The sequence below is a fragment of the Pelophylax lessonae genome, assembly GCF_965119305.1.
Source record: "Pelophylax lessonae genome assembly, chromosome: 6".
In the NCBI taxonomy this organism is placed as follows: domain Eukaryota; kingdom Metazoa; phylum Chordata; class Amphibia; order Anura; family Ranidae; genus Pelophylax; species Pelophylax lessonae.
Window position 1 is genome coordinate 289433450 of NC_138773.1, and position 25468 is coordinate 289458917.

A 25468-nucleotide genomic window follows, 5' to 3' on the forward strand; every position below is an offset into this window, starting at 1 on the left:
AATGATCTGCTGTGACCTGCATCTGTGTTTACGGCATGCACCCAACCTTCTAATTACCATTCTCATCTCCGTTGTGATTACCTCTGCTCTTAATGAGCTTATTACTAATAATGATTTTAATTTCATTTCAGATACATTTGAAGCTTTCATTATTTTTTCCATCCGTCACGAGATAAGACGGATCGACCTTCATAAGCGGGATTACAGTCTACTAGTTCCTGGTCTAAGGAACACAATAGCTCTCGATTTCCATTTCAATCAGAGTTTACTGTATTGGACAGATGTTGTTGAGGACAAAATCTATAGAGGTCGATTATCAGAAACATCAGGTAAGCCTTCTTTTCCAGCACTGCCCTTTTGTGGACACCAAATGTATAATCCACCAAAGCAATCATTTAGACAAATGGTTATTCCCTTGTATACGGACGGCACAAGGAAAGTGTATTGTTTTAGAAGGGTTGGTGAAGGCTATACGCTATTGTACTGGCAAATTACTGGTAGTTTAATTGCAATGCATTACAGTAATGTACAGTAAATTACTCAAACCTCAATTTAGCCTTGGTTCACACCTGACCGAGTTGAAGGGATTTTCTACAAACCTATCAATGCTCCATAAGGTATGCTAAAGAAAGAACAAAATAGGTAAAGAGCATACATGACAGGGTGGAAGAGAAACCAGTAAGAAGAGGTTAACTATTTTAAAGTGGTGTGCTCAGTTACTGATGCTTATCTGATTGGTCGAATAGACAAGGTGATTGGGAGAAGTAGAAGAGTATAATGTTGGGGAAGAGTGATTTGGGTTCACTTATGAAATCGTCATAAGAATGTCCTTATCTCACGCCCTATTTCTTGGGTAGTCCTGTTATACTTCTTTTGTTGTTCTTTAGCAGCTTGAGGTCCTTGACGGGGTTTAAATCTGGTGTTATTGGTAAAATGATGGGTACCTATCTTAGGCATGGTGTTCTCTAGTTGTCACTGTTCAATTCATAGTGACTGGGTAGTTGTAAGACCCATGGGTGTCTGAGGTCAGCTGGCGGTGTTTGGTGGCTGGGGTTGTAACTTGGCTAACTGGTGCCATAGACACAAAGTTTTAGTTATATAGTATCATCAAGGACCTGCAACCATTGTTATCTGGATTTATATGTTTATTGTTATGTTTTGTTATTTATAAGCTCATATTTTAAAAAAAGGCTGATTCGGCCATTTACCCCAATTACGAGTAATGTGGTTTTCCCCTTCATTCATTGACGGACACAGCTGCATATCTTCTTTGACCATTGGGTTATGCTGCCCCCTACAGGAGTAGGACACTAGGTGGAAAATATTGACTACGCCTATAGGGAAGTCCTAGAGGGTATACTCCCACTTCCTGCTATAGGACTTCAGATTTGTAACAAGCAGTGTCAGAAGAATACTTAACCCAAACTCCACAGAGGGGTGGGTGCTGTGTCCGTCAAGGAACATCAGAGAAAAGTATTTTACGGTAAGTCAAAAATCAAGTTTTCTCTTTCATTCTTTGGCGGACACAGCTCCATATCTACTTTGACCGTTAGAACGTCCCAAAGCAGTGTTAGCATGAGGGGTGGAAAACACAGCAAAAAAACAGAATTCCCAAAAGGGCTAAATGTAGCCAACCAGGTAATCCAAGAGCTCAACCATGAACAACTGGAGCTCACCTACCTTGAAAAAACACACCCTCAAGAGGTAGGAGCCTCTGCAACAGCAGCCTGAAAAACTTTGAGGCCAAAATCAACATCCGCAGATGCGAGGACATCCACCCTGTAAAACTTTGTGAATGTGTGCACAGACGACTAGGTGGCTGCCTTGCAAACCTGGATGCCTGTTGACGGAAGGCCCAGGAGGCACTAAGTGCCCTTGTAGAATGCGTCTTAAGAGGGAAAGGAGGAACCTGACCCTTGATGGAATAGGCCTGCACCACCGCCTGCCTGATCCATCTGGAAATGGTCGCAGCAGATGCAGCCTGCCCCTTACGGCAACCATCTGTAAGGACAAACAACTAATCCAATTTGCCAGGTACACCCTGATGGCCCGAACCACATCCAGGAATGCAAGGCAATTTCTTTTGGATGTTTCGGCTTAGGACACAATGAAGGCAAAACAATGTCTTTATTTAGGCGGAACCCTGAGATGACCTTAGAAAGGACCGCCTGACAGTACCACTTTGTCCATGTGAACCACCAAAAAATGGGGCCGACAGAACAACGCAGCCAGCTCTGAAACCCTGCATGCCGAAGTAATAGCTACCAGGAAAGTCACCTTCTGTGACAAAGTAAGCAGTGGAAGTTCACAAATGTTTTCAAAAGGCGGTTTTTGAAGAACCAACAGTACCAAATTAAGATCCCACGTAGGCACCGGGGACGTTATCGGAGGAGCCAAGTGGCGAACCCTCTGCACTTAAGTGTAAACCAAAGAATATGTGGCAAACGGGCGTTGGAAGAAAATTGCCAAAGCTGAAATCTGGCCGTGATGGTGCCCAGGGCCAAACCATGTATGAATGCTGAATGTAAACAAGTTGATTGATTGATCAGCTTGAGTAAAACAACCTGCTGGATTTTACATGCGATTTCTGCTAGCAGCTGTTATAGCTGCTAGAAATAACCACTGTGTTCTTCCAGCGGGGTTGTCTTCCCTCACCCCCCTCCCCCCATTGGGAAAACACAATGGCTCCACAGGAGGGATTCCACTGTCAACACTGTCTATGTTTGCAGGAAAGAAAAATGCTCTGTCAATGGCTGGCCTTAAACACACATAAAAGTCAATGGCACAAAAGAAAAAAGTGAGAAATCCTCAGATAATTTTTTATGATGTGATGCTCCATCAAAAATCTGGTGATGAACATGCTTTGCTGCCCTCTTTAGAAAGAGGAAATCCTTGTATAAGCTACAACAAAACACACAAAAAGAGAGTGCACCAGCCTCATACTTTACCATAAAACAATTTTATTGGAAAGTAGAAGAACAAACCCCTCTATTGTTGGGACTATATCAGCATAAACATGAACAAATATGTCATAAAAAATTAACACATTTTATATTACACAGAAATGTAACCACTTCAATACAGGGCACTTTCACCCCCTTCCTGCCCAGGTCAATTTTCGCTGTTGTATTTTGAATGACAATTGTGCAGTCATGCAACACCATACCTAAACCAAATGTATGTATTTTTTTTCCTACAAATAGAGCTTTCTTTTGGTGGTATTTGATCACCGCAATATTTTTTCTTTATTTATGAAACAAATTAAAAAAGACCAAAAAGTTTGGTGGCCATGGGTGGCCAATTCCTGGTGGCTCTAGTGGCATCCCCCAAGGGTCAGCACTGGTAATCAATGCTCTGATTACCAGCACAGACCCCCCCCCCCTCCTGTGAGAAGAGCCACCGATCGGCTCTCCTCTACTCGTGCCTGTCAGGCGCGAACTGAAAAAAGCCGATCAACGGCACTTCCTATTTACTATGTGACCAGCTGTGATTGGACACAGCTGATCGCATGGTAAAGAGCCTATGTCATAGGCTCTTTACTGGAATCGGAGATGCGGTGTGTCAGAGTGACGCATATGACGCCCAGTCAGAATGAGATAACCACTTTGTGGCCATCATTTTGCTATTTTATGGGCGAGAAGTGGTTAAAAGCACAGTCAAGGTCTACTATGTTATTTTATTGGAATTAACCACATCAAAATATAGTCACAAACAGGCACATCAATGATCCAAGATTACAGTCCAGTGCAATGTATAGGTGATGCCCACACCCATGGAGTGAGGCTAATGCTCTCCCTGGAAATGCATTAGCCTAGCTGAAATTGTTAGAGTAAATGTGGTTCTTTTGCAGGCTGTCTGGTAAGTGTGCTGGGAAATCTTTTGTTTTTGATGTGCAGTGCTCTTCCATGTGCACCTTGCTTCAAAGGCTCGATACTGGTTGGAGTGGTTGCCACCTTTTTGTACAGTTGGTTGAATTGGGTGCAGGGACACACTGGATGCCTTAGCTGCCATTTTGCTCTTGCTTAGTGTCCCATGCATCCCTGTCCTTTGAGAAGGAGTGGGCTCCCTCCAGGCACAATTGCCCTTACTCTATCCACTGCTACATGTGCTCCAATTTAGGAGTCTCTGAAAATTATTAGGACTGCATTATACAGAGGAGCCTTGTCGTGGGCACTACAGCTTACATATATATTTGCAAACATGTACAAACCAAACCCTCTGTTTTTAATGTGAATTGTAAGACAGGGTCAGTTTGGTTGCTTTGCAGGCTGGCTGGTAGTGCTAGGAAATCTTTTGTCTCTTTTGGTTTACTGATGTGCATATTTTTACTTCTTATGATTCTGATTATATTTTCACGGTTCATTCCATAAAAATGACTTTATAGTAATGCACAAGGCTGGTGTTCAAGTATAAATCTGAAGATGGAAAGCAAACCTGTGTTTTGAAAATATGTCCCTGAATCTATATGGCCCTGCATGCGAGTACCAATTACTACAGCATGCTTGCACGTCTAGCTGCAGCGTATTTCAGCCTTTTAAATATTTTAACAGGCTTTTGGTGGTGGGACTGGACACTGCACCTGTGCCTCCAGGGTGCCCAAAAATTCAGGGATTTGATGCACTCGGCCAAAGCACTAGTGTGCATGAGACCCAACAATGAACTAATCTCTGATCTCTTTTTTCTCTAAAAGCAGTATTAAACCCCAAACCAAAATGTGAGGCCCTTCATGGTTTCTTGCACCGGGGCCCTGAAGGTTCTAGTTACGCCTCTGTACAGTACTTACCTGAGCCTAATCTCAACCCAGCGATGTGCCCAAGGGCAGTGTCTCTCTCGGCCCTCTCTCTTGATACGCTCAGAGACAGCTGCAGGAGCCATTGGCTCCTGCTGTTGTCAATTACAGCCAGTGAGGCGGGAGCTGGGGGCAGGGCCAAGGCCCACTCTGTGTGTCTATGGACACACAAAGCCAGCTCGGGAGCTAGTACGAACTAGTGCCCCCACAGCAAGTAAATAAAATTCAATAAAAGATACACACTTGCACATCCAAAGATATCTACTTACACATGAAAAGTTTAAAAAGATAATAGGCTCCCTGTAACAGTTGTTTTTTTTTTTTCCTTAGCGTTACAAAAGCCAAAAGCAGTAAAAGTCCTTTCACTCCTGATTACTAATGATCCTCTGTGCAATTATGCTATAAATGACAGCCATGATTACAGCTGATAAAAATGTGTGCATATTTCTGGGCTAATTAGCACTTATTAATTTTTTTTTTGCCTTTTTTCTAGGTGTTAGCGGGATTGAAGTCGTCATTCAGCATGGTCTGGCCACACCTGAGGGCTTAGCGATAGACTGGATAGCTGGGAACATCTACTGGATAGACAGCAATTTGGATCAAATTGAAGTTGCTAAATTAGATGGCAAAATGAGATCGACGTTAATAGCAGGTGGGATGGAGCACCCCAGAGCTATTGCCTTGGATCCGAGATACGGGTAAGTTGTTATTATTCAAATTTGGAAATTAATTTTAGCTTTAATTGTATTTAGGATTTAAAAAATGCAAACTTCCCTAATTACTGTTTTTTTTTTATAATTGCATTTATGAAAATAACTTAAAGTGCCCCATTTCCTAATTTAATCAACCATCTTGGGAGGTGGGACAAAATACACATAAATGAGGATGTGTAATCTTTTTTTTTTTCTTTTCAATGTGTTTATTGAATATTTTATTAAAAGGTACATACAGGGCGCTGCTCTTAACAGCAGGGAACTTTATTACACATATGGTGGGAGTGCCCTCTCATCCAACTTTTCTGGAGGAAGGTACACTCGCACATATCTCGTTTGACAACATACACCCCTGACTTTACCCCGGCACAATATCTCCTCCACTACACCTCCCGGCCCACGCCGTGTCTAAAAAATCCCTCACTTTACACCTCATTAATGCAGCCAGAATGTGTATCCCCTGCCACTGGCTGTCCACCTCTCCCCCCTCCATCATCGAATAGTTTAAACGCGCCCAACGGGTCGCCGATATGGAAGACATTATGTTTCAAGCCAGAGACTCCCCGGACAAATTCTACAACACTTGGGCCCCCCGGCTGGACTTCATGAACTTGACTATATATCGTACGCTCACTGAACAGTTACCTTAATCCTTTTTCACAACTACATTGACCCCCACATACCAGGTCATATTTCCATGTTTTCCACGTATCAGGTCCCTCATTCCCCCCCCCCTTTTTTTTTTTTTCTTTCTCCTTCCCCCTTTGCCCATCCGAACACTGTGCAGTTTCCGACCCACATGCAGTACTTTTACCCCCATCCACGTACCGTGGCGATCAATGGCCCTTTGGCCGAAGACGTCTTTACTTTCCCCCCTCCTCTTCCCCCTACTAATAACCCTTGGTCGTTCTGTTTGAGAAGAGTACCTATTATCTCCCGCAGCCATGCATGTATTCCGTGAACAACTCACCATACTGGTCGGCGATCTCTCTCTGGCCTCTGACACAGCAAGTTCCCCTTAGGGGGTGTCGGAGCCCAGATCAGGTTTCCAAATCACCAAGCACTTTTTATATTTCTTAATTTATCTTCTTCAGGCTGATCTCCCGTATATGACTAAGTGACTTATACTCTTGTACCCTTCTCAATGTTTGTTATACTTACGCCTTTTTGTCAAACACCTGTGTAGCGGGGTTAAACATGCCTAAAGACACTGTTTGATATGTGGGAAGGAACTAGGCTCCCTCTAGTGGTAGCTGCATGGAATTTCCCGGGCTGTGACTTCCTTTTCACAAGATGAAGAAACTACATCTCCCAGGCTGCTTTGCAAGATCCAGGAACTAGGCTCCCTCTAGTGGTAGCTGCATGGAATTTCCCGGGCTGTGACTTCCTTTTCACAAGATGAAGAAACTACATCTCCCAGGCTGCTTTGCAAGATCCAGGGTGCACGGCTGCACCGCACGGCACTATGGGGGAGGTTATTTAAAGGAAGAGAGAAGCGCGCGAAGGGGGGGCCTTTCTGCGCTGGACTCTGAGGAACCAGCGAGCGAGAGTGAAGGACTGACACTGGATATTGGGCTAGAGCCTTTTAGCCTGGAGGGACGACGTGGAACCGTCCCATCTCAAGCACGAGGCACATTCCTGGAGGTCATACTGCTGTTTGCCGAGACCGGAAGTCATCCGCCAGAAGGACCCCGCGCGGCTGGCATATAGCCAAAGGACTGAGACCGCAGTGGATGCGCGCGAAGGAGAAACTTCTGTTGGTGAGAGGGCACATGCCCAATAACTGACTTTATCTGCTGAAGAGACAGTTTTATCTACAGATAGCGGTAGCGCAGCAGGAGGTGATAAAACCCCGGGGTTTATCACCATACTCTCTCAGGAGACTCATAGACAAACAATAAGGTCTGTAAAGGAGTCGCCAGAGGCTTATCTCTCTCGCAGAAGTTATTGCTCAGTTACGCAGACACCCTGCGGTGACAACTAACAGCTCGTTGTTTTCTCTCTCTTGATCTTTATTCCTAATCTGGATTACAAATGAGCTCTATTCAATAACCTTGCTAGCGAAGATCAACAAGAAAGAAGAGAACTCTGGGGGAGGGACTCAGATAGGCCCACCTACCTGGTACTGTGTCTAGCCTTAATGCAGGAGGAGTGTGGGGGTATTCTTTTACCTTTTTAAAGCTGTTTTAAATAACCTTTTATGGACTTGTATTGTATTGTATTGTATCTCCCCTATTCAATTTGATATATAGTAAACTAAGTTTGGTTAATTACAATCTTGTGCGTTGTTCCATTGTGTCACCCAGAAGGACTACTATTCAAGAAGGTAACAAGGTATTGTTGCATAGTGAAGTATTGTATTCCAACCTGTGTATCTATTTGATAGTCCAGTCCTATTCTGGGTCAGTTGTGCCTGAGGAGGGATCGAGCCAATTTGATTGGGTTGTTAGGCAGGGTGTAGACCCAATAATATAATCAGCAGCTCCTGCGGGGGTGGTGCTACACGTGGGGGCTCGTCCGGGATTTCTACAGTCCTGCAACACAACCCTCTCAGCCCCAGAATCCCCTCCCACGCAGAAATGGATCCTGTCGCTGCTGCTGAGTGGTGCAAGGAAGAGAATGTCATAGTGGAAAATGGCCTGGTGGTTGAAATCAAGGGAGAAGCCTGGACTGAAGAAAAGCTCCTCCCTGTTTTAAGGGCACTATCCACAGACAGGAAATTCTGGGTGATTGACATAAAAACTGACACCACTGCCCCACACACGTATGCACTGTGTGAGTGGAGGAAAGGGGTCCCTGATTATTTCAATGGAAACAGTGTAAAAACTATTGACCAAACAGAACTTTTCCTGATACATCCAGGAGTTCCTACTGCGGGTCCCTCATCCACCACCCCTGGGGTATCCAGCCAAGAAAAAGGTGTCCAAGAAGGGCATCCTGAGTCATCACCTTTGTCGACTTTTAGCTCAGAACTGTGTGCTGTTCTTGGGGAGATTGTGGCAAAATGTAGCAGGGACTCCTCGAGCTATCTGATGACTGGATATAGGAAGCTCCGGACATTCTCTGGGAAACAGCCTGTGCCTTCAGCAGAAGATGGGTTCGAAGAGTGGCTGGATACCGCCACTCAGGCTTTGGAGGAATGGGAGGTACCAGAACAGCACAAGAAGCAGAGGATCACAGAGAGTTTAAGGGGACCTGCATTAGAGGCTGTACGTAATCTAAAGCTTAGCAAGAAGAACTGTACTGCACAGGATTATTTGGACATTCTGCAAGATGTGTTTGGTCGGACGGAGAACGCGGCTGAACTTCTCTACCAGTTGGACCACTGTTATCAAGAAGAGGGGGAGAAGTTGTCCGAATTCATTAAACGTCTGGATAGGATTATCCACCAGATTCTGTTAAAGAAAGGAATAGACCCCCGGAAAATAGATGAGACTCGTGCACGACAGGTTCTGAAAGGGGCTCAACCTTTAGATCCCATTGCCATACTGTTACGAACTCGTCGAGATGGCGGCATTCTAGAATACCCGATCTGATTCGAATGGTCAGAGAGGAAGAGGTCATGTTGGACAACAAGAAGAAAAGTCGGCAGTTTGACTCAACTGCCCGGGTTGGAGTGATAAGTGTGGAAGAGGGTGACTCTCAAGTTGAACTCCTAAAGACCCAAGTGTCTCAGTTGATAGAAATGGTGTCCATCCTGACTGGTCAGGTATCCACTCTACCCAAGGGGAGTATATCGGAGAGGCCAGATGAACCTGTTAGTCTCAGCACAGATCCAGAGCCACGGCCTGCAAGATTGTTAACTTGTTTCAACTGCGGGGGAGTTGGGCATGTTAGAAGGGTATGTCCCAGCTCAGGAAATGCTGCCGCGAAACCTCGCGAGCCAGCGGGAAACTTCAGAGGACACCGGTGAAGGAGTCAACCGGGTGTCCGCCAGTCTTAAGGGACTCCAGAAGTGGTGCAGGATCAGGGAAACTGAGTCAGGGGGTCAGACCCAAATATAACACCCCCAGTTCTAGACTCTGGGTTACTGAGGGAAGGAAAGTCAATGCACACCGGATTCGGCGGGGGCCTAGATCAAGGAAGAAAAAGGAGAAGAGGGCCAGGGTACAGAGAACTGAATCAGATAACAAGGCTACATCAAGAGAATTCCCAACTAACTTGGTCGGGCCCTCCCCAGTGGTCTCGGTTCAGGTGGAAGGAATTTACACAAGAGCCCTCCTTGACACAGGGGCCCAGGTGACTCTTTTGTATAGAGACTTCTATGATAAATATCTTACCCATCTACCTTTGCAGAAGTTGGAAGATCTGGAGATATGGGGTATTGGGACCCAAAGTTTTCCCTATGACGGGTATCTGCCAATCAAGTTGACCTTTGATCCATCAGTGGCTGGTGAAGCGGAAACCTTCGACACCTTAGCGGTGGTCTGTCCTCGTCCACCAGGGGCCAACAAAAGCTCTCTCATCGTAGGAACAAACACTGACCTGGTAAGGCGCCTTCTGATACAACTGGTCCAGGGACAAGATGCTCAGGCGCCAAGGATCCATCCCATGCTACGGCAGGCCTACCAACGATTAGTGTTGGAGCAAGAGACCCCCGCAGAAGGAGTTGGACGACTCTGGAAGCTGGATAGAGCAGAAAAGGTCTTACAGCCAGGAGAGGTGGCCTGTTTTAAGGCTTCTGTTAAACTCACATGGCAACAGCCGGGTCCCTTCATTATCTTTGAATCAGGTCAAAAGGAGAGACAGAGAGGGATAGAAGTGATCCCTGAGGTGATCCCTTTGAAGGTGTTACAGGAAAACCGTGGAAGGGTTTTAGTGAGTGTCAGAAACACCTCTATTACACCAGTGAAGGTACCGGCCAGAGTGCTCCTGGGCCAAGTCAACCCGGCTACCCCAGTTGCCCCCATTGATTTCAAAGAAAAGGAACAGGGTGAAGCGGTTATAGAGGAGCTTTGCTCTGGAAACGCTGCCCTCCCGCCGGAATGGGTGAAGAGGGCCAAGGCACAACTTGCTCGATGCAGGGAAATATTCTCTAAGGACGAGTTTGACGTGGGATGTGCCAGGAGCGCCACTCATAAGATCCGCCTGAGTGAGGACAAGCCTTTCAGGGAGAGAGTCCGGCGAGTCCCCTTAGGTGACTTAGAAGATCTACGTCAACAGCTGGCAGAGCTCAAAAAGATCGGGATTATCCGAGAATCCAGGAGCCCGTATGCTTCCCCGATAGTGGTAGTCCGGAAGAAAAATGGATCTTTGAGGCTTTGTATCGACTACCGAACGCTGAACAGAAGAACCATCCCAGACCAGTATACCACTCCTCGAATCGAAGATGCCCTACAGAGTCTGTCAGGGGCGAAGTGGTTCAGTGTGATGGACTTAAAGAGTGGGTATTATCAGATCCCCATGCACCCTGAAGATCGGGAGAAAACAGCCTTCATCACCCCTGTGGGGTTCTTTGAGTTCAATCGCATGCCTCAGGGGTTGTCCGGGGCCCCTGCTACCTTCCAAAGGCTGATGGAGAGGACCGTTGGAGATATGAATTTGATAGAGGTACTGGTATACTTGGATGATGTTATCGTGTTTGGCAGAACTTTAGAAGAACATGAGGAGAGGTTGGAAAAGGTCTTGAAGAGGCTACATGAAGAAGGTCTGAAACTTTCTCCTGAGAAGTGCCAATTCTATCAGTCCTCGGTCCATTACCTGGGCCATATCGTGTCTGAAGAAGGGGTGGCCACTGACCCGGACAAGCTGGATGCTGTTGCTTCCTGGCCGAGACCCACAAATGTGACCGAACTCCGGTCATTCTTGGGCTTTTGCTCCTATTACAGGAGGTTTGTGGAGGGGTTCGCCCAGATTGCCCGACCCCTAAATGAGCTCCTGAAGAATGAAGAAGATGATGTCCCTGAGTTGGTAAAGCCGGCGAAGTCCACCATAGGCCCCCGGAAGGCTAAGGAATCCATCCAGGATCAGTGGACCCCGGAATGCGAAGGGGCCTTTGTCCAGCTGAAGGAAACCCTAACCACTGCCCCTGTGTTGGCCTATGCGGACCCCACAAAACCATATGAACTGCATGTTGATGCCAGCCGAGATGGGCTGGGGGGGGTACTTTATCAGGAGCATGAGGGTCATCTGCGACCTGTTGCCTATGTGAGCAGAAGCCTACTGCCTGCTGAAAGGAATTATCCTACTCACAAACTTGAATTCTTGGCCTTGAAGTGGGCAGTGGTTGACAAATTGAAAGACTACCTGTACGGAGCTGAATTCATTGTCAAGACAGATAATAATCCCCTCACCTATCTGTTGACTACGGCCAAGCTGGATGCAACAGGACATCGATGGTTGGCTGCCCTCTCTAGCTTCAATTTTAGCCTGAAGTATCGGCCAGGAATCGGAAATAGGGATGCAGATGCCCTATCCAGAAGGTTGCATGTTCCACAGGAACCTGCGGAAGAATGGACTCATTTGGCTCCAGAAGGGGTGCGTGCCCTATATCAGGGAACTGAATTTCGATCCCGAGGAGGGTCAAGAGCAGAAGAGATTGGGGTTTCGGCTATCGGAGTACCCAAATGCTACTGCCAGGTGACCCAGGTTGAAGGGGAGGGTTTGCCCCGGCTGTCCAAAAGGGACTTGCGGAAGGAGCAGTTGGAAGACCCTTTGGGAAAACTTCTTTTGGAAGCCTTGGAGATCCAGAGCCCTGAGTTGCTTCTAACTGACTCCCCTCAGGGGGCCCGTCTGTTACATAGAGAGTGGACCCGGTTACAGATCAGAGAAGGAGTGGCCTACCGGAGAGGTCCATCTGAAGATCTGGAGGAGAAGTGGCAACTGTTCTTACCAGCTAAATACAGAGAGGGAGTTCTGGCCGCTCTTCATGATAATCATGGCCATCTGGGGCCCGAAAGAACCTTTCAGCTTGTCAGGGACAGGTTCTACTGGCCTTGTATGAGGGCCGAAGTTGAAGGATACTGTCATTCTTGTGTCCGGTGTATACAGAGGAAGACTCTGCCACGTCAAGCAGCCCCAATGGGCCATCTACAAAGTCAGGGACCCATGGAGCTGGTGTGCATTGATTTCCTTTGCTTAGAGCCTGATCTGAGTGGCCAGGGGAATGTCCTTGTGGTAACAGACCATTTTACCAGATATGCTCAAGCATTCCCAACAAGGGATCAGAAGGCCTCAACGGTAGCCAAAGTTCTTGTAGAGAAGTTCTTTGTACATTATGGGTTACCACAACGCCTCCATTCTGATCAGGGAAGGGACTTTGAAAGCAGACTGATCAAGAGACTGTTAGATATGTTAGGCATTCAAAAGACTAGAACCACTCCCTACCATCCACAGGGGGATGCCCAGCCTGAACGATTTAACAGGACTCTTTTGGATATGTTGGGGACTTTGAGCTCAGAGAAGAAACAGCATTGGGGCAAGCACGTAGCTGCCATTGTGCATGCCTACAACAGCACTGTCAGTGATGCTACTGGATATTCCCCTTATCGGCTGATGTTTGGAAGGGAGGCTCGGTTGCCAGTGGATTTGGCCTTTGGCATTTCGCCTGATCATACCTCTTCAGCATCGCATAGAGGATATGTGGACCGACTGCGGAAGAGTCTGAAAGCGGCCTATGACAAGGCTCAGGCCACATCTGATCAACGTGGACTGCGGAATAAAAAAAATTTCGACCTAAAAGTTCGGATCCATGACCTGCAACCAGGGGACAGGGTTTTGTTGAGAAACTTGGGTGTCCCGGGAAAACACAAGTTGGCAGACCGCTGGAAGTCCCAACCTTATGTTATCTGCAAGCAACTGCCAAACCTTCCTGTGTACCAAATTCGGCCTGAAGGAAGTGTGGGTCCATTGAAGGCTTGGCATCGGAACCATTTGCTGCCTCTCTCTGAAGCGGTTCGTATGCCCCCTGTGGAAGACGTGTCAGAGGCCCCTTCGACTTCTCGCCGGTCCAGACCAGTTACCAGATCTCAGACGACGCTCCCAGATGAGGGAGAGGGAAGTTCTCCATCTGAAGATTTGGAAGATGAAGAGGAGGTACCCGACTGGTTGTGGTCATCTCAGTTGCCAGAACCCACACCTGCCTCCCTGTCTTCATCTGACTTGGCTGATAGAGGAGCCCTTCGGGCAGAAGCCCCTGAATTCATACCCTTTCATATGCTTCCAGAAGAAGCAGCTGAGGATGAAGATCCTGAGGAGGAGGTTGCACCCTTCTCTGAAGAAGAACTGACCTCTCTTGAACCATCAGGTTCCTCTGTGTTGGAACATGAGGAGGGGGACATTGAAGAATCCTCAGAAGTGCCTGATCCTAGCACCTCTGAGAGCATGCCTCCACGGGAACAGAGGGAAAGGAGAGTCATTCACCCACCTAAGAGACTGACCTATGATCAATTGGGTGAATGTTCGGAAGAAGCTGTTTTTACCTCCAAAAGATCTCCTGACCAGCCTAGTTCCTCCACTGTAGATTTGGTGGGGGACAACCCTAGCTCACCCCCAGGCACAACTGTACAAGCCACCCAAGTTTTGGGGGGTCTGTGAGAGATCATGAGAACAAAGTATTGAAGTAGAAAACGTTTGCATTTAAGTTTGTACATAAGGATATTGGGTTTGGCCATTATAATAAGCACAGTTTTTGATGTTCACAATTTGGTTTACTTTGTGAGTTAATGTTTGTGCACATTTTGTTGCTCTGACCTCACTATATGTTTTTTTCTCTTTCTCACCTTTTGATGTTTTTTTTCAACACAAACTTTAAGATGTAAGTGTTTAAGAAATTGCAAAGGCACATGTGCTTTTTAAAGGAGCACTATATAAAAGCACTAGAAATCAGCACTATATTAACACTGTAGAAATCACTTATTTGCTTATTAATTGCACTTTATCGTTTTACTGTTGCACTGCTATTAGAATACAAAATTGGATGTATTCAGATTGACTTATTTCAGCAAAATGTTAATGTTTTTGTTGTATAATGCCAACCTATGCACTAGGGTACATACTGTTGACCTCTTTGGGGACCAAAGTTTCTCAAGTGGGGGGAGTGTGTAGCGGGGTTAAACATGCCTAAAGACACTGTTTGATATGTGGGAAGGAACTAGGCTCCCTCTAGTGGTAGCTGCATGGAATTTCCCGGGCTGTGACTTCCTTTTCACAAGATGAAGAAACTACATCTCCCAGGCTGCTTTGCAAGATCCAGGAACTAGGCTCCCTCTAGTGGTAGCTGCATGGAATTTCCCGGGCTGTGACTTCCTTTTCACAAGATGAAGAAACTACATCTCCCAGGCTGCTTTGCAAGATCCAGGGTGCACGGCTGCACCGCACGGCACTATGGGGGAGGTTATTTAAAGGAAGAGAGAAGCGCGCGAAGGGGGGGCCTTTCTGCGCTGGACTCTGAGGAACCAGCGAGCGAGAGTGAAGGACTGACACTGGATATTGGGCTAGAGCCTTTTAGCCTGGAGGGACGACGTGGAACCGTCCCATCTCAAGCACGAGGCACATTCCTGGAGGTCATACTGCTGTTTGCCGAGACCGGAAGTCATCCGCCAGAAGGACCCCGCGCGGCTGGCATATAGCCAAAGGACTGAGACCGCAGTGGAAGCGCGCGAAGGAGAAACTTCTGTTGGTGAGAGGGCACATGCCCAATAACTGACTTTATCTGCTGAAGAGACAGTTTTATCTACAGATAGCGGTAGCGCAGCAGGAGGTGATAAAACCCCGGGGTTTATCACCATACTCTCTCAGGAGACTCATAGACAAACAATAAGGTCTGTAAAGGAGTCGCCAGAGGCTTATCTCTCTCGCAGAAGTTATTGCTCAGTTACGCAGACACCCTGCGGTGACAACTAACAGCTCGTTGTTTTCTCTCTCTTGATCTTTATTCCTAATCTGGATTACAAATGAGCTCTATTCAATAACCTTGCTAGCGAAGATCAACAAGAAAGAAGAGAACTCTGGGGGAGGGACTCAGATAGGCCCACCTACCTGGTACTGTGTCTAGCCTTAATGCAGGAGGAGTGTGGGGGTATTCTTTTACCTTTTTAAAGCTGTTTTAAATAACCTTTTATGGACTTGTATTGTATTGTATTGTATCTCCCCTATTCAATTTGATATATAGTAAACTAAGTTTGGTTAATTACAATCTTGTGCGTTGTTCCATTGTGTCACCCAGAAGGACTACTATTCAAGAAGGTAACAAGGTATTGTTGCATAGTGAAGTATTGTATTCCAACCTGTGTATCTATTTGATAGTCCAGTCCTATTCTGGGTCAGTTGTGCCTGAGGAGGGATCGAGCCAATTTGATTGGGTTGTTAGGCAGGGTGTAGACCCAATAATATAATCAGCAGCTCCTGCGGGGGTGGTGCTACACCTGTATTTTCAATGACTAGGGTTCCTTTAGAACTTGCTAGTGGTTCATTGGCTGATTGACCTCCCATTTGATGGTGCCTGTAGAGCTTTGGGATCAGTGCTATTTGGAAGAGCCAGCTGTATGACACCATTTTCTTTTTATCTGTCTGTAAGAATGGCATTCTTCCCATTGACCACCAATGTAAGGAGCATTTTTCTTACTGACCACCAATGTAAGGAGCATTCTTCTTACTGACCACCAATGCAAGGAGCATTCTTCTTACTGACCACCAATGTAAAGAACATTCTTCCCACTAACCACCAATGTAAGGAATATCCTTCTTATTGACCACTAACGTAAACAGCATTCGTCCTATTGACCACCAATTAATTGGGCTCAGCAGGGGTTCCTCAAGACTTGAAAGTCATTTCAAGGGTTCCTGCTGGGTAAAAAAAAGGTTAAGAGAGGCTGAAATAAGCATTTGAAATACCTGATTTTTCTGTGCTTTTACCTGCATTTTTTTTTTTTTTTATTTGGTGACTGGGTCTCTTCAAGTAGTTTTATTTGAGTAGCCTTACCTCCCAGGGATAGGTATGTTTACTGTTAATCACTGATATTCCTTCCCTGTCAAAAATAAAGTAATCCTGTACATCATTGTACTGTGCATAAAACTAATAAAACTTATTGAAAAAAATAAAGTTATCCCTAAGTAATTGGGCTACACTGGTATAACAATTCAAGAATGGACATCCCATTGTCACAGATACATTTGGATGACAGGTTCTCTTAAAATAGTTCCTGTGAGCCCAGGAACCCCCAAGAATCTCAGATGCACAGTATGCACAGGCCTGGACCTCAGCTTTAAAGTTGAGTTAATACCCTGCCATTCAACTGTGCAATGTGAGAGTCTCTTCTAGCCACTGGAGCTCTTACATTGGGCTGATGAATGACATGCAGAGGCCTTTGAGTTCTCATAATGGTCACCATACTGTGCTCAAGCCTCCGTAAAACAAAAAGCAAGGCATCTGATTTGATTTGAATGGTTCAAGGTCCCTAATTACTTTTTATTCTATTACAGGCCATTTGTGTAATCTGTCAATTGATTTAAAACTCAGAATTGTTTAATTAGACGTACAAAATTATAATTGTGTAAGGACCAAAAAAAGTTGTATTGAAATTCCACGGTGAAATTATACTGAAATCAGCAGCAGATGCAGAAACAATAGACGCTTATCCAAGCTTCATTTTCATATGGCTTGCGAGGTTCTGATAATGCTCCTGTTTATCCAGCTGAGGCCACCATCGCCCTCCCTGTGCTTTATAGGGAACCAGAGTTATTACAGCTTCTCATTCCGTCTGACATTTACATTAAGTGGTACTTGACCTTTGCAGTCTAACATTTTAGATATTCCCTGTTTGGAGAAAATCATTTTGATAATGCTGTTCAATGACTTAGTTGATTTTAATGGAACTTAAATTTGCTTTACTGAACTTGAATTCATTACAGAGTGAATTACTATATAGTTATTGTTAATTACATATTTTTAAGATAGAAAAACAGATTGTTGTATAGTTTTTTATTTTTATTTTTTTTTTTTCAAAAAACAACCCGCTTTAGGTCAGGTAAATGCACAAAAAGTAAATTCTCAAAGGTCATTGTAAATTTTAACTTCTTCTCTGGAGATACTAAAACAGTTCATTCCACCAACTTTCCTAAATTAAAGAAGGTGGGAGTTCTAAGTGGAATGATCAGATATAATCACATGATCAGTCTCCATGTTGTTAAGTCTTGTCTTGTCTTCAGGGGAGTGATTCTTGATTGGTTCATATGGTTACTGGACCTAAGGAGGACCTATGAGTTACAAGAACACTCTAGCAGTAACACATCCAGAAGGTATCCCAGACAGTAATATCTAACCAATGCAGCCCACCTCAGACTGGGGAGTCTTAGCAGAAACTGTAAAAAAACACAGGGGGGCAAAAATGCCTAGTGCAGGTAAGTCCAATCTGTGGCGCGGGGGCCGCATGTGGCTGGGGACCACAGACAATGCGGCCCACTGCCCCCTGGCAATGTTTTCTTTTTGCTGGGGAGGAAGAAAGTTGAGTCAGGGGCACAGCCATGGCGGCTTCCAACTAAGTGTAGGCAGAGGCTGCCTCGGAGGGGATCATCCACTAGTTGTTTTAAATTAGTGCTGGGGGGGGCACAGAAGCTCGGGAAGGGCGCAGCGCCGTTTTATTACTTATATACCTTAACTATAGTATATTTTTATTTTATGCGGCCTGAGAAAATTTCTCTACACTCAATGTGGCCCAGAGAAGCCAAAAGGTTGGACACCCATGGCCTAGTGCATTACCAAAACCACTTCAGCGCCAGAAAAAAATAACCCCCTTCCTGACCAGGCAATATTTTGGGATACGGCACTATGTTACTTTAACTGACAGTTGCGTGGATGTGCGACACTGTACCTAAATAAGATTTTTGTCCTTTTCTTTCCCACAAATAGAGCTTTCTTTTGGTGGTATATGATCACCTCTGCATTTTTTATTTTTTTGCGCTATAAACAAAAAAACTATTTTGAAAAAAATAAAAACAATAATTTTTACTTTCTGCTAAAAAACATATCCAATAAAAAAAATTAAACATCAAATTTCTTCATCAATTTAGGCAAATATATATTCTGCTACATATTTTTTGTGAACAAAAACCCAATAAGGGTATTTTGACGGGCTGACTGCAAATGTTATAGCGTCTACAAACTATGGGATATATTTATGGAATTTTTTTTTTTTTTTTACTAGTTATGGCAGCGATCAGTGAATTATAGCAGGACTGAGATATTGCCGTGGACAAATTGGACACTAACTGACACTTTTTGGGGGACCAGTGACATTATTACAGTGATCGGTGCTAAAAATATTCACTATCGCTATACTAATTACACTAGCTGGGTTAACATCAGGGGTGATAAAAGGGTTAAATGTGTGCCTAGCCTGTGTTTTACTGTTGTGTGGGAGGTGCTTTTAGTAGAGGAAGGCATTGATCCATGTCGCTGTTTTGCAGGAACACAGGATCAATGCCTTCCTTGCTGACAGAGCAGCGATCTGCCTTGTTTACATAGACAGATCGCCATTCTTCCAGTGTACAGAATGATCTGTGGGACCCACTGTGTAGAATTACAGCGGGAGCGAGCCACTGCTGACATGTTCTTGCGCTCAATAACCAACAAGATCACGTATATATATGTGATCCTATGCAGCATGGCCACCCTGTAGCAGTAAAACTGCTATAGGGCAGTTGGCAAGTGGTTTTTAACACTTTGTTTGCTATTACAATAATGAATAGGTTAACCATTTATGACAGCTGTGATTACTAGTGATCTGTGTTTGGCTACAGCTTATCGGATGGTGCAGGGTGCTGCTATTAGCCCAGGTACAATGTGATAGTTGAGGGCCAATCATAGCATAGGCAACACAGCTTTGATGAATTATTAGTTCATAACAGCTTTGTTGACACTGGGATCATGTGATCGCATAGTGATCACATGATCACCAGCCCCAAATTCCAGGATCCACAATCCACTGTTGTGGAGAGGGGCCCACGCTGAGAGTCCCAGTGGGCATGCAGCACCCCCCTTACAAACGTTATATCAAAATATTATATTACATATTATATTATTATATTATATATTATTAATAGTATATAATATTGTATATATAAATTATATATTATAATTATATAAATATATAATTATAAAAAATATACAATTTAAAAAAATTATAAAAATTATAAAAAAATAAATATAATATATATTATATAATTGTTATATAATAATATTATATAATATATATTATTATTATTAATATACTATTATATATTAAATAAAATATTATATTAAAATATAAATATAAACCTTAAATATAAGCCTCAAAAAAAAAAGTATTGATTCCCTTTAAATTACTAATGATTATTTTCCCTTTCCCTGCAGAATAATGTTTTGGACAGACTGGGATGCCACATTTCCACGTATAGAGTCGGCTTCGATGAGTGGAGCAGGGAGAAAGATCATCTACAAAGACATGGAAAGTGGCGCTTGGCCTAATGGCCTCACCGTGGATCACTTTGAAAGAAGAATAGTTTGGACAGATGCCAGGTAATATTTCCAATGAAAATCTCTGTAGAGCCATATAAGGAGAGCATTTATTGCAGCTCGATGTAAGGGAAGAGTAGACAGAATAACATAAGTGAAGTGGGTGTTGCCAAGAGAAACCAATCAGCTCACAGCTGTCACTTACCATGCTTGGTGTAAATATGTTTTAAAGACAATGGAAGGGGGTTAACCCCATAATGATAGAGCACAAACATACATAGAAAGACTATCTATAGATGTGCAGACATCTTCAATAAAACCCAATGCAGCTCAAAGGCCTTTGATATTTCAAGAGAGTTTTGTAAACGTGGGACTGTGTGCAACCGTGCTTACACAGGACCCAGTCAATTCAAACATTTCTCTTCATTGTATTACAGGAAATGTAAAAACAAAGATACTCCCGCGCTGCCTGCTCTGTCTCTACCTTAGTGATTAAATCTAATATGCAATCAGATCAGTTGCTGCAGGCATCTATCTACTTGTGTTTCCACAAATACTAATAAATTCTTATAATAAAGGATGTTGCACTACGTCATACCACCTATACTGTGCATTGAATTTCAATTTTACCATAATACAAAAAATAAATAAATTCTTTGCGCATAAATCTCTGAGGTTAATTTACTAAAACTGGAGAGTGCAAGCTTAATTAAGCAAGCTGAAGTTAGAATCTGATTGGCTGCCATGCACAGCTGCACTAGATTTTAGGCTCTCCACTTTTAAACCAACCCCAGTGTATCTTATTTACAAATATCCTATTGTGTCATAATTAAAATAAATGTAATTAAAATCACAATGCAACATTGTTGTTGTTTTTTTTTTTAAATAATAAATAGTGTAGCGCAGTCTATAATAGATTATTGGGATTCAATCATTGGATAAAACACTTTAAACCAATAATAAATATATTAAATATATTAAAACATGTCTAAAAAGGAGATAGTCCATATAAGAGGCGATAACAGTCGGTAGAGGTAAAAAGTCCACTTGTGATATGGTGAAATAATAACAGGTGTGACTCTGGTGCTCAAATCCCTCCACCAAGCAATATCTGCCTCTCACCTCCAAAACATGACCCTGCAGGGCCAGAAAGCATAAACAATCTCCACAGGTAACCAACTCGTGTTGCTCCGATACAGGCAAGACCAAGACTCCAGCACTTGTCAGCACAAATAAGGATATCGCTGCAGCAGGTACAACTCACACTCGATTCCAAGTTTCCCAAGATATATAAATAAAAGAGGGGGAGATCTAGTGCTCTCTGTTGTGATCTCCCCCTCTTTTATTTATATATCTTGGGAAACTTGGAATCGAGTGTGAGTTGTACCTGCTGCAGCGATATCCTTATTTGTGCTGACAAGTGCTGGAGTCTTGGTCTTGCCTGTATCGGAGCAACACGAGTTGGTTACCTGTGGAGATTGTTTATGCTTTCTGGCCCTGCAGGGTCATGTTTTGGAGGTGAGAGGCAGATATTGCTTGGTGGAGGGATTTGAGCACCAGAGTCACACCTGTTATTATTTCACCATATCACAAGTGGACTTTTTACCTCTACCGACTGTTATCGCCTCTTATATGGACTATCTCCTTTTTAGACATGTTTTAATATATTTAATATATTTATTATTGGTTTAAAGTGTTTTATCCAATGATTGAATCCCAATAATCTATTATAGACTGCGCTACACTATTTATTATTTATTTCATTGAAGGAGTTGGATTGCCCTTGAGTGTTAGCTGCTGGTCTCATTGCAAGTTAATTTATTCAGCGCTGAATCTTCTACACACATATTATACTAGTTTTTTTTTTTAAAGCTTAACCTCCCTAGTGGTACATTGTTTTGCATGGAAATCTGTTGTTTCTGTCTGTTTACATTTTAAAACTCACCTTCCCCTGCAATCCTCCGCTGTCCTACCCCGCCATACTCCCGCTGTCCTACCCCGCCGTACTCCCGCTGTGTGCTCGGCCGATGCCGGCACCTGTCTTCCGGTTCCCTCACTGTGAGCGTTGCGACGCAGGGGGGTGGAACCTGCAGCAATTTAAAAAATGTATATACACTAAATGACATGATACAAAGCTGTGATTCTAACGGATTACACTGTATCATCCCATTTCACCACAGGATTTCACCTGGTGACTTTTCCAGTGCCCTGCCTGTGCTTTTCCAGTTCTTTGTGCCTGGAAAATAGAGAACTACCATGCCGTCCAAAAAGCGTTCTTTTTGCGCAAAATCGCTTTTAGATGAACTGGAAAACAGCAACAGCGAAACTGAGTTACATGAAGAAATGAGCTGTAGCAATTTGTGGGAAAATTCGTCATCAGGTACGGAAAGTGATGACAGCAACGTTTCTGATGTCTCTTTCTGGCACGTCGCTCCGCTGGAAATTCTGAAGAATCATTTGATAAACTTCCCAAATTCCACAAGCTATGTCCCTCCCATCACAAATCTTTCCCCTCCCCCATCCCCCAGCTCAAATCCTCTCATTCCGCATATGCCCCCAGCACAATTCCAGTCCCGTCCCCCCCCCCCAAAAAAAAAAAAAAAACCCCTTCGTAGCACAAGTCCTCTACCCCTAAAATTTCCTCTCTGAGCACAAATTCTCTCCCCTGCACTCCAAATCCCCTCCCAGCACAAAATCCCCTCCCCAAATCCTCCATTCCAGCAACACACACACGTGCATTTTCCCTCCTAGCGTAAATGCCCCCCAAACATCCCTACTAGCATAAATCCCCCTCCCAAAAAAATGTCCCCTCCCAGCACAAACTTAGCTCCCCTAATCCTCCATCCTAGCACATCCCCCCTCAATTTCCCCTTTTCCCTTCTAGCACAGATGCCACCCTAACATCCCTACTACTATAAGCCTCTCTCCTCTCCTAGCATAAATCCCCTCTACCATATTACCTTTTCTAGCACAAATCCCCCAAACCCTTCCTCCTAGCACACATCCTCTTCCCTCATCCCCCCTCCCAACACAAATCACCACTTCTAGCACACCTCCCCAAATTTCCCCTCCTAGAACAATTCTTACCTCCTGCCGCCCCCTCAAATTCCCCTTCCCAACACAAACCCCCTCCCCCTAATCTCCTTTTGGTGCCGTCCCTCTTGCCCACCCCTTGTCCCAGCTCAGCTATAGAGTGTGACTCATATTATTGAACTAACAAAACCCTCTGAAGTCACAAAAAAATCAAATGAATACAAAAGAATTTGTTATTTTCATTATTATTTATTTTGGATTTGTTGAAATGTGTTACTATTGTAATTCAGAGGTTTGGAAACATCAGAATCCCTGAATACCAAAAAGGCTCACCTATGACACTCTAAACAAGTCTCAAATCCAGGTAGCATATGATGCATAAACCTCATAAAATAAAATAAAAAAATAAAAAAGTATTTTACCTTCTTTGTCTGAGCCATATTGTCCTTCATTTGTGTCTCACATGCTCCTGCTCCCAGACACTGCAGCTCACAGATGGAGGGTTTCAGCAGCAGAGACAGAAAGCAGTGGACAGGATGAGGTGTGATCAGGTGATGATTGACAAGCTACAGACCTGTGAAAACACTGACAGCCAAGCCCCTCCATTTTCGTTATCTCATTGTAGTGCATTCAGGCACAGCCTACATGAGAGTGGTAACTATGCTCTGGATTCAGGAACAGTGCTGCATTGTTGTCAAACCATCATAAGGAGCTGCATTAGGTGGACTCAACATGTATTTGTGGGAATACGCAGGGGGGCTAAGGGGAAACTGTGGGGTTCATTTACTAAAAACAAATAGACTGTGCACTTTGGAAAGTGCAGTTGCTCCAGAGCTTAGTAAATGAGGTAAAGCGTACCCATTAATGTGCAAGGGAAAAAAATAAAATAAAAAACAGCATTTTTGCTTGCACATCATTGGATAATGGAAAACCGCAGAGCTTCTGATCATTTATTAAGCTCTGGAGCAACTGGTCTTGCAGAGTGCACAGTCTATTTGCCTTTAGTAAATCAGCCCCTTTAAGTACAGATGCAACTTCTGTATAATTAAGTTCACATATATTTTGCAATGGTAGGACACAGTTCTGAAGTGAACTTTTTCATGTTGTATTAGCTCCACACAGCATTACCAGCATGAAATTCATGATCAAACGCTTAAAAAAAAAAAAAAAAATATTCCAATTATTACAATTTAATTACTAATTAATGAATGCATAGATTCACATTTATAGAAATGCCCTATGAATCTGTGTATAAGCAGTTATAGGATATACTAAATGTATATACTTTAAATACATGTAATGATTATAAATGGTAAAAAATCACACTGTGCTTTTACCTGCATTAGGGTTACTCGTGAAAAATAGAAATCTGTGGGGGTTATTTTTTAAAACTGCATGATGTAAAATCTAGTGCAGCTCTGCATAGAAACCAATTACCTGCCAGGTTTTATTGTCAAAGCTTGATTGAACAAGCTGAAGTTAGAAGCTGATTGGCTACCATGCACAGCTGTACCAGATTCTAAGTGCTCCAGTTTTAGTAAATCCCCCCCCAATGTGTGTCCAAAGGCTGACTAGATTTTTATTTTTTTTTAATTCTTTTTATTTCAATATGTGCATAAAAACGAACATTCCAAACCTCCTTTCAACAAAGGGACAAAACAATATAAAATAAGAAAATTATACAATATCCAAATAATTATCTGTTTACTTAGTATTCATAATCTCTTTATGCCAAGGTATATCCATTTAGCTTAATTGATCGCCGTTGTCCTGGTGTGCCCCAACCCCTTGCTCCATCGCAATCATAGATTTATTTCCTCATCATACTATGTGCATCCCTCTATATCCTCTTGGTTATCTCCTTATATTCAACCATTGGTTAATGTTGATTGACACCAATTATCACCAATTTTATTATATTTCGTTGAGCATCCTCTATGCATATACAATACTTTTTCAAATGGTAAAATCTGATTTACCACTCTTATCCAGTTCTTAACAGCAGGGGGCTTCACTTGAATCCACTTAACTGTGATTGTTTTCCTTGCCATAAACAGTGTTTCTCTAAGCATTATCTTGTGATATCTAGACCATGTTATTTCATCTAATATACCCAGCAAACAGGTTTCTGGGGTCAAAGGTACAGGCATATTCAGGACAGAGGATAATATTTGAATTATTTCCTGCCAGAATCTTGATATCACTGGACAAAACCACATAATATGTATAAAGTCTGCCCGCTTAGCACTGCATCTCAAACATTTAGGAGATGCAATGCTTTGCATTGCATAAAGTCTACTTGGAGAGAGATATGATTGATGTAGCATATATAATTGTATTAACCTATTGTTTGCTGCTGGCGATACATATAAATGGGATGAACAGGCTTCTTTCCAATCTTCGTCAGTTAAATTGGGAATTATTTCCTGCCATTATTTCCTGCTGACTAGATTTTTAAAGCACACATAAATATGTGTAAAACTCAGGTACATATAAATGAAG

At 43.5% G+C, this 25468-nt stretch overlaps 1 protein-coding gene across 6 annotated transcripts in view; it reads left to right on the top strand.

The window, feature by feature from the left end:
* LRP1B (LDL receptor related protein 1B) overlaps positions 1-25468 on the top strand; it is a 2177452-nt gene that overhangs the window by 1359416 nt on the left and 792568 nt on the right. For all 6 annotated transcript variants that reach the window (XM_082262163.1, XM_082262161.1, XM_082262165.1 and 3 more), the window contains exons 24-26: positions 132-329; positions 5283-5487; positions 19832-19996. In XM_082262163.1, the coding sequence (XP_082118289.1) occupies positions 132-329; positions 5283-5487; positions 19832-19996 (568 nt within the window). The remainder of the gene's footprint in view (positions 1-131; positions 330-5282; positions 5488-19831; positions 19997-25468) is intronic.